The 9,941-nt window shown below is 41.9% G+C and overlaps 1 protein-coding gene across 1 annotated transcript; it reads right to left on the bottom strand.

The window, feature by feature from the left end:
* Positions 1–1,364: 1,364 nt before the first annotated feature.
* LOC134006578 (cysteine/serine-rich nuclear protein 3-like) lies at positions 1,365–5,573 on the bottom strand. The gene is made up of 4 exons (XM_062445494.1): positions 5,408–5,573; positions 4,259–4,518; positions 3,748–4,059; positions 1,365–2,462 (listed from the first exon to the last, which is right to left on the bottom strand). Exons 1-4 carry the CDS (start codon positions 5,556–5,558, stop codon positions 1,365–1,367), a joined length of 1,821 nt encoding a protein of 606 aa, XP_062301478.1. The 5' UTR covers positions 5,559–5,573.
* Between the last annotated feature and the right edge of the window lie 4,368 nt (positions 5,574–9,941).

Here is a 9,941-nt window from a genome sequence, read left to right as displayed (position 1 = left end):
TGAGAGGAGAGAGGACAGATAGAGAAAAGTGAATGAACCTTATGTACTGACTGGTAGACGATTATTTGAAATAGGAGTCAATGGGTAGTTACTCTTACTGTTTTCTAAAGCTCAGATTTAATGGTGAATATACTCATTGTCACAGTACAGGAAAATGATGTGAAACTGATCATTTCCTGGTACTGTATTGTAGACTGTAAAATACTTTGTTGTTATAGAGCTTGTAAAGGCTTGTAATGCTCACAATGACTATGCTAACCGGCTAATTTTCAGCAGGTAATGTTTACCGTGTTTTAGTTTAGCACGTTAGCATTTGCTAATTGGCAAGTACAGGGGGATATTATTGGTTTTGTGGGTATTATAAAGTAAAGGAAAAAGTTAAAGTTGCTGTAAATACAATACTAACAAATTAGTTGGTTTCCACTAAATCTTGAGTGAAATATCGAGCTCTTTAGCTGCTAAATGCTAAATGTGTAGCAGCTAGTCTTCTGTTAAGGACAGGTAGGGTACAGTGGGTTTAACAAAGCTTCTTCCTCAATAAAACCATGAGCTCGCTACTTCTGAAACAATGTCATGAGAACATCCAAACAGTAAAATTGAAAGCTGAAATGAGTGATAATTGTCACCAACAACAACCCTCCTTTCAGTCATGTGATCCATTATCAATATATAAAATATTGATTATAGCTGCTTTGAAGTTTTTATTAAAATTATGTTCCAAGCTTTAAAAACTGAGCACGAAAATGGAACAAAAACAACCTTCAGTATGAATTACAATGTATTTATGTGTTGGTGATCATTCATATGAATGTCAGTGTTTTGCCAGTAACATTATCTATCATTTTACAGTTTGTGGAAGCCTTGAAACATCATAGGTAAACTGAACACATGCTATACAGACAGGCATTAAGAACAATAAGCAGCTCAGAGACACCAGCACAATGAAAAATAGTCAAACAATACAAGCACCTCATAATCTTGTAGATTTGTCATAGATGCCAGCCAGAAAACATGCTGTAATGATCAAAGACTTTATAACAGGGCATACGTAATACTCCATACAGTTACCAGTAACTTACAGAAACACTGTTTTATTGATATTTATCAATGAACATTTGATACTTTTAGAGTCTTTTATCTAAACCAACAATCTTACAAAGGTTTAGAGATGAATTGAGCTAAAATTAGATCAACTCTTTGAGCCTTCTGTTTCAAAATCAGTCGCAGCAAATCCACTCATTGTGACTCATTCTCTCTTCGGAAGTGCACTTATCAAGAATAAATCAAACTCTGACAGCTAAGGGTCAAGATTCTTGAATAACCATTTCCAAATATGAACTGATCTCTCTAAAACATTTGAATCATCAGATGCTCTCTGAGCATGACGTGTCCGTCTTTTGATCGGCTGCGTCTTCCTGCTCTGGTAGCTTCTTTACTTCCTCCTCTGTCTGCTCCACAGACCCAGCCGAAGCCTCAGTCTGTGAGTCATGAGCGTCTGGATTGTTCTGGGGGTCCGTCGGGAGCGGCTGTTTGCCGGATGCGACGGCAGGGGCAGTGTTACTCTCACGGGTGTCCACATGTGAGCAGGGTTGGAGCGTCAGGGGCTCTGTGGGGTCAGGGTAATGACAGGGAATGCTCTGCTGCTCTGTCTGGCAGTGGAGTTCTGTTTTTATTTCTGACTCTAATGTAGGCTCTACTGTGGGGAGTGTCGGAGCCACAGTAACATTTTCTCTGAGAAAAGCCATAGTTTCATTCACAGAGCTGTCTATTTGATAATTCTGCATGGAGGGACTGATGTGGAAGGGGTTACTGAGCCCCATGAGTGTGTTGTTAGAGTAACTCATCACAGAGGGAAGTGGAACCGAGTAGGGAGGGTGATTTGTACCGTGCATTGAGCAATCCCAATCCTCCTCTTCTTCTTCTTCTTCATCTTCTTCATCGTCGTCCTCCTCCTCATCTTCTTCATCTTCTTCATCTTCCTCATCCTCTTCATCTTCCTCTAGGTCTGTTTCTAAGCTGTGTGTGCTGCAGTCTGAAAGCCCGCTGCAAATGCTGCTACCATCCTCATCTTCCTCATAGGCTTCATCATCCTCATCCTCATCTTCCTCTTCCTCCTCTTCTTCCTCTTCATCTAGATGTGAATCTGTGTCGCCTGTGTTCTGGAGGTGCATGATGGGAATGTGCGCCGTGCCGCTCATCAGTGGAAACTGCAGGTTCGGCTGCTGCTGCTGCTGGACCAAAGAGGAGTCGCCATGGTAACCGTTGCCATTGGTTACAAGCTGCTGCTCCGGCTGCCGCTGCTGCTGCTGCTGCTGCTGCTCCTCGCGGCTCTTCTCCAGCTCCAGCTTCATGATGGTGTGCAGAAAGTGGGTGCGCACCCGGACCGGGTTGAACTCCAGGCGTCCCGTGTTGTTGCTGCAGCCATCCTTGGTGCAGCCACAAGGGAAGGACATGCGGTCCACCTGCATACAAAAATGATTAAATACACCAGTGTGGAACAGCAGTAACAGCAAAGGTAAATTCAGCTGCCAATCATAGCTGGTCATGCTTGAAGAGAAACTGCGGAATCTGCTGTTGGTGTTATCAATATTATATTACACACCTTAAAGCAGTAGAACCTCATGTACAAGTGCCATAAATACCCTGAAAATCTTATATCAGAGTTAACTGATTTCTAACTCTAAAGGATTACATATATGTTTCTTAAAAAATCATCATCTTCCCAAGGTGGCTTTCAATAATGCATACTCACAAAGCAGAATAGCACCCTGAATACCCCACATCTATGAAACATCAGGGTTTTAATAGAAACCTGCTGCAGATACTCTCAGGTAGAGAGGAAGAGAACTATAGGCACAAGGGCCCCTGGGAAAGGCTGGTGGACGGTGAACATTTCAAATAAGAACAAGTGACGACAATGTCAAGTCTGAGTCAGGCGGCAAAATTGACAGGAAAAGTGTATTTGACTTATACTTTGATTGGCCCTATGTCCCATCTACTAAAATGGAGTGGGTGGTACTTTTGACCTATACTGCAGCCAGCCACCAGGGGGTGAACCAAATATTTTCGGCTTCAATTTGGGGAGCTGTGATATAATCCATATTTATATACAGTCATGGTCTACTCAGAAAGTGAAAGCTAGTTTACCCGCCTTCCTAAAGTTAGCACTGATTCCCTGTAGATGTTAATCGTTGTTTCAACACCTGCCAAGTTAGCAGCTGCGCCTACACACTCATTTTCATCTCACATTATGCAAAGGAGCTAGAATTAGCTGTCTTTTGTCCATTAGACCAGTTGTTGGTAATGACAAATGACCAGACTGTCCAAACTCACAGCAATGAGTAGAATCCTGTAAACTCAGCACTCTGTCCATTACCCTGTGATTTGGATTAAGACACAGAGTCACAGAATATCTCAGTGAGTACTCAAATCAGATATCGAGCTAAGCAACAACTACCAACATCAGACCCCAGCTGGTACCGTTTTCAGTGTCCACCCATACAAATAATGCACCAATCAAATTACCAGTACCAACATTGTCACGCCCAAAATGTCCTAACCATGGAGAATGCTAATATAGTGCACTGTAACTGCAGAAAAATGTAAAAAGCTTTGTCCTCCTTTTAGACACCTCAAGGATAGACGTATGGATTTCTTCATGCAAATGTTTATTTCAGTTGGACTTCAGAGAAGGTCTACAGCACAGACAGACATGAACAACACTTTAGGATTATAGATGGGCCTCACCACAGTTCCATTTACCTGGCACTTAATGCCGGCCAGGCTGCAAGCACACGTCTCTGGATCACATATCCCCCTGCAGCGGCATCCACATTCCTCTCGGGACAAACGAAGAGTGCGCAGCTCATGCTTCTCATCCACGTCAATGCGTCGCACCCCCGACACACGCAGAAGGGAACGGCGCCTCCTGGTAGTCAAAGGCTGGAGGAAGAAGTAATCATCCACCTCCGTGTTGTCCACGTCCAGGTCGTCCTCTGAGATGTCATCAAGCGTCAGGGAATCCGCCTCCACGGATGACACTGTGCCGTTCTTAGTCAGCTATAGGGCAGGAAAGTTAAGTTAAATTAAGACTGGACCATAAATATACACTGATACATACATTTAAACTCTCAGGCCTGACTTCTTCATCAAATATATGAGCAACGGTCATTTTAATATTTAAAGGGACAATCTTAAAAGAGGACAAATCATGGGTAAGAAACTGATATAGAAGGCTTTGTAGAGTCATTCCACTGACTTTGAGTTTGATGGCATTGAGTTTCTCCTCTTTGAGATGTTCCCTCAGCATGTTCCGATGGCTCCTTTTCTGCTCCATGGCAAACTCCCTGAGGGTGAAACGCCTCACCCCACTGTGACGTGGCGACATCCCTAGGGTGCTGCCACCCTGTGTGGGAACACTGGTGAATCCCTGCCGCCGGTTGAAGTAGTAGACGGTCACACTCTCAAAGTGCACATTGCGGCCCCGCAGTCGCTTTGGCTGTTGCTGGATAGAGGAAGCTGAGATTGACACAGAGAGGTGAAAAACAGAACTTTATAGCACTAAAAATAGCACAATTACAGATGAGTTCATACACTGACACCAAGTCTGTAATACATATTAGTTAGCTGATCATATTAGACCAAGTAAGGCTGTAACAGTAAAACATGTCACTCCTTGTTGAGGTATTGTGCCATAACAAGATCTGGGTAACATTAACTGTGTCACCAGGTTGGGAGATATATAAAGCTGTATATCATCGGCATAAAGGTGGAATTTAAAGTTAAATCCCCATGGCAGTATACATATATATAGAAAATAAAGTGGTCCCCAAATAGATCCTTGGGGGACACCACAGGTAAAGTGGGGGGAAGGTGTGAAAGAGGCCCATCCAATGCTAACAGAGAAACTTCTGTCAATAGTAAGGTAGGAAGAAAACCAGCTAAGAGCCATGTCTTTAATGCTATCCAGTTCTCTAGGTAGTCTCATTATTAATGACTGTGCTTCAAGCAAGATTTAATTAATCTCATGTAAGAGTGTAAATAACTGGTGACCTTGACAAGAGCAGTTTTAGTGCTGTAAAATTAACTAAAGTCAAACTTGCTACTGATGTAACCATTTTAATCATAAAAAAGAAGCTGTTTTATTGGGTTAAGAATATTTAATTACCTGCAAAATAACATATTGTTGGAACATATCTTTATAAGGCATACTTAAAAAATCGACAATTATCTCCATAGTAACCCTCCCATCCTCCTCTGGATGACATTATTTTAGTTAAGCAGTTTTGAATAGTCTCTACACTTCAATGTCTTGGTTCAAATTGAAATGTGCATTACAATATCTAAATGTTGTGTCACTTCTCTGTTATGACATGAAATCAGTGCTGTGGTGTGTGTGTGATCTTACAGTCCAGCAGTCCAGAGGGAACAGGATGGTTGAGACTATCACTGCTGTTGCCACTGTCGCTGCAGGAAACCTCATCATCATCAGACCCCTGTAGGGACAGATACGGGGAAGGTCCCTCCTCAAGCTTCCTCTTCAGGATCCCACTCATCATGTGGTTGCTCCCACTGGTCACACCTGCACAAAGGACAGAGGTAACATTTATGGTTGACAGTTGGTATAACACCTCAAATGATTCAAGTTAGAATGAATGTTTTTTATAATTGTGTTATGTTAGCAGCTGTGCCCATGCTGCTTGGGCTTACAACACACCAATAACATCATAGAAGCCAGATCTAGAAAGCTGTAAATCACCGACAAGTGAAATACTGTATAATGACTAATCTTTTAATCATATGTATGCAATAATATTGCAAGGTTGTGTTGAGAAGATCTAAACTGTGCTGCTTAAGATCTTAAGATTCTGGATAAGTGAGATGTAACGCATGATTCAGGGCCACACTTTTATATTCATGTGTATAAGTTATTTAAATGGATGGTTAAAGATACTGAAATTATAATTTTTTCAAACTTGGATAACAGCTGACTTTTAATGGATTTAACATTATACAATATTATTCCTGTAGATAAACAGCATATTGGCCTCCTCAACAATGAAGTAAATGTAACATAAAATTGGGATTTTGTAGAATAATAACATAGAATAATGTAGAAAGTCACAAGGTAATTTTACATTTCAATTAGTTTTTACCTTAACAAGACTGTTAAAAGCTGAATTGTTATTTATACACACTTATTATATATTTTTACCCAGATAAGTGAAGTGTGAACCCTATAATGAGATATATTTTACTTTTTTAAAGCTCCACAGTAATAATAACCTCAAAGTCTATTTACCGTGGAGTTTCAAAAATACTTGGAAATGAAACAGCACCCATCATCTCCAAGCTTGTTGCCAAGTTGACTGGACCGGACAAAGGAATTACCCATTTTCCCCTTAAGGGTCAATATTTGTCTCGAGCCAATTTATTCCATTACACTGTCTGATCACTCTATAATGGAGTGGGAGGATTTAATGCAAACTCTTGTATTGAAGTTACTGTAGAAAGCATTAAAGCTAAGCAGTATTTATATTTGAAATTGTACTTTTTGTGTGTGGAAGGTTAAAACTAACAAATGTGACAAAAGCTCATTTTCTTTGCAAGATATCTGAGCTGATTTAGTCAGAAATGATCAGGCCAAAAAAAATGGCACCTCTACCATTATGTACTGTGACCTTGTCAAATTTTGTGACGCTTCCAAAGTAGAGAATAAATCATGTTAAATGAAGTGTTGAGCTCATTAAGATTTTGATTAACTGATATTCTCTTGTGGTTGCTTTTGTGGAAAATTGAAAGTACGCTAACACTTCTGATGAGAGATGATATGTACACATGGTAAGTTCTTTCTGATGATGGAAAGTGTGTCTCTACTCAACCCTCAGGACTTTATCAGTACTTAAATTTCAAATGTGTAAAAAACTGTTGAGCTGACTGCTTGTGAACTGGACTGGTAGAGGATTACATCATATGCAGCAGAGCTGAATGCTGGGCCAAGCTTTCCCTCTCTGACAGGCTTTGTCTCCCTTATCCTTCTCTTACAACCCACTGCTATACAAGTCTTCCACTGTGCCACATCCTTTTGTCCCACCTGCTTTTTTTTTTTTTTAATTCCACCTTAAATTTTTACCTCCCTGCTACCTCCTGCCCTTCTCCTCCTCTCACCATCCTTCAATCTAGCTCAGTGCTTTTCAGGAAATAAAAGGACAGCAAAACCTGTACTGGAAGAGACACTGAACACATCATGCTACGTAACACCTGTCTATATGTGCTGCCACATGAAGGTGTTGCAGTTTTTCATTGATCCTGGACGATTTCCTGTGTGCATCTTTCCACCTAAGTGTTCCCAGTCAGCCTCTTTACCGGTGCCATTTAGGGCAGCATGCAACCAAATCTGCACACACACACACACACACACACACACACACACACACACACACACACACACACACACACACACACACACACACACACACACACACATTTACACGCCTGTTCACGTGTCTGCATGCAAGCGCAACCTCCCACTCCCCATGCATCTAACAGGGGGACTTCTTATTGACAAATGTAAATACTAACAAACAGCAGATGCAGCAGGCGTCCTGTGACGTGATCAAATCTCACCCCCCCCACACCTCACCACCCCCCCTGGCCGCATGCTTTAAAGGCTTCCTGTGAGTGTGCGATTGTGACCGTCACTGACCTGTTTCCTTGGCTTTGCCTTTGGTTTCCAGGAAGTCCTCGACTCTCTCCTCCGCATCACACACTGTTCACCAGCAGCAGCCAAACATCCCCATGTGTCGTGATGATGCAGTGAGCGCTGCCATGATGCCTGCTCCCTCTCTCTCTCTCTCTCTCTCTCTCTCTCTCTCTCTCTCTCTTCTCTCTCTCTCTCTCTCTCTCTCTCTCTCACTCTCTCTCTCTCTCTCTCTCTCTCTCTCCTCACTCTCTCTCTCACTCTTTCCAGCAGCCTCTGGCACTATTGTACAGCTCTGAGCACCTCCACTTCTGTCACTATCTTATGCGTTCCCTCTCTGCACCCTCATCCTATGCTCATACTGTAAGCTCTCTCTATGTCTGATTCTCTCTTGCTCTGCACACCCCCCTCTCTCTCTCTCCTCTTCCCTCCTCTCTCCTCCACCTCCCTGCTTCCTTTCCTTTCTCTCTCTTTCTCCTCACAAAGACTTGTTAGCTCGATGCTGCTGCCGGGCTGGAGCGCTGGAGCTTGACTGAGGTGAAGCAAGCCCTTTGAGATCACAGAGAGAAAGGAGGAAGAGGGGGGGGTTAGTGATGTGGTTGTGGATGTAATGGGGTGGGGGTGGAAAGTGTAGAATCTGCTGTGTGAAACACCTCTTCTCCACAGTCTTCAGGACAATTATTAACACAAATATATAAGCAATTATTTCTACACTTGAAACTAATAAGTGAAAACAGTTTTTTCCACCTTTCTCCAGTTTTTTCACTCCCTATAATAGTTTATTCCTCATATTCATTATTATTATTATTACTGCAGCGTATTTATCATGCAAATGTGTTTTTTTTTTTGCTTTGTGTCGTTCTCTCTTTTTGTGTCCGTAAAACTCATTTGAAATTGAAATAGACGGCAGAGACAAATAGATCAGAGGAAACCAGAGAAAAGAGAGATAATGAATGAGAAATCAATTATTTTTATCTTTATGCAGGAAAAAAAAAGTCAGTCGGTGACATTCATCTAGTAGAAGAAGAACGTGAAGAAGTGCAGAAAGAGACTTGTGTAGTTGACCAGTGTTCAGACACACAGAGCAAGAACTACAGAAGCAGTAAAGTTGATGAAAAAATGGTTTTTGTGTAGATTCCATTTATTCTGGTTACTTAACAATCTTCATGGAATACAAGGGATAAATGTAGTATCTAGTATGAAATAAAAGTACTGCTTTAGTCATCTTGTCCCATCTTAAACCTGTTTAAGAAACTTTACGTAGATCATTTAGTCAATAGTTGAGGATTAGACGTATCTCTGTGCTTGTCTTCTCTATATATCTTGTAATCTTTACACTCGTGGGCTACTTTATTGGTCACACCTGTTTAACTGCAAATATCTAATCAGCCAATCACCTGGCAGCAACTCAGTGTGTTCATGGTATGGTGGTTGGTGCCAGATAAGCTTGTTTGAGTATCTCAGAAATGTTCCCTCCCAATCATCTGAAGGGTTTATAGAAATATCTAAAAAAAAAAAAAAAAAAAGGATATATATATCCAATGTGAGTAGCAGGTGTGTGGGTGAAAATGCCTTGTTGATGGCAGGTCAGAGGAGAATGTGCCAGACAGGAACTCAATTAACCACTCGTTACATCTGAGGTCTGCAGAGGAGCATCTCTAAACATGAGGCAACACGTCGAACCTTGAAGCAGATGGGCTCCAACAGCAGAAGACCACACTGGGTGCCACTTCTGTCAGCTAAGAACTGGAAACTGAGGCTACAATTTGCTCAGGCTCACCAAAATTGGACAATAGCAGATTGGAAAAATGTTGCCAGGTCTTGATTTCTGCTGGGACATCCAGATGGTTTGGTCAGAACTCATTTAAATACCAAGGCCAACCTGAGTATGTCCATGTCCATCCCTTTATAACCACCAGTATACCCATCTTCTAACAGCTACTTCCAGCAACATGCCACAAAGCTCAAATCATCTCAAACTGGTTTCCCGAACCTGAAAAAGAGGCTCAAACGGCCTCCACAGTCACCACATCTCAATCCAGTAGAGCACCTTTGGGATGTGGTGGAACGGGGGGATTCGCATCATGGATGAGAAGCCGTCAAATCTACAAACGTGTGATGCTGTCATGTCAACATGGACCAAAATCTCTAAAGAATGTTTCCAGCAGCTTGTTGAATCTAGATCCATGAAGAATGACGGCAGATCCGAAGGCAAAAGAGGGTTCCAACCCAGTACGACCAA

This window comes from Scomber scombrus, chromosome 24 (assembly GCF_963691925.1).
Source record: "Scomber scombrus chromosome 24, fScoSco1.1, whole genome shotgun sequence".
Taxonomy (NCBI): Eukaryota; Metazoa; Chordata; class Actinopteri; order Scombriformes; family Scombridae; genus Scomber; species Scomber scombrus.
Note: the sequence above shows the minus strand (reverse complement) of the source record. Positions and strands in the feature narration are given on the sequence as shown.

What these genes read in the sequence shown, in the direction of transcription:
- LOC134006578 (XM_062445494.1), bottom strand. Translation starts at nt 5,558, where the DNA reads ATGATGAGTGGGATCCTGAAGAGGAAGCTTGAGGAGGGACCTTCCCCG. An exon ending in TCCCTCTGGACTGCTGGACT is followed by an intron (nt 4,519 to 5,407) that starts GTAAGATCACAC and finishes TGTCAATCTCAG; the next exon opens with CTTCCTCTATCCAGCAACAG. An exon ending in GCCAGGTAAATGGAACTGTG is followed by an intron (nt 2,463 to 3,747) that starts GTGAGGCCCATC and finishes TTTTGTATGCAG; the next exon opens with GTGGACCGCATGTCCTTCCC.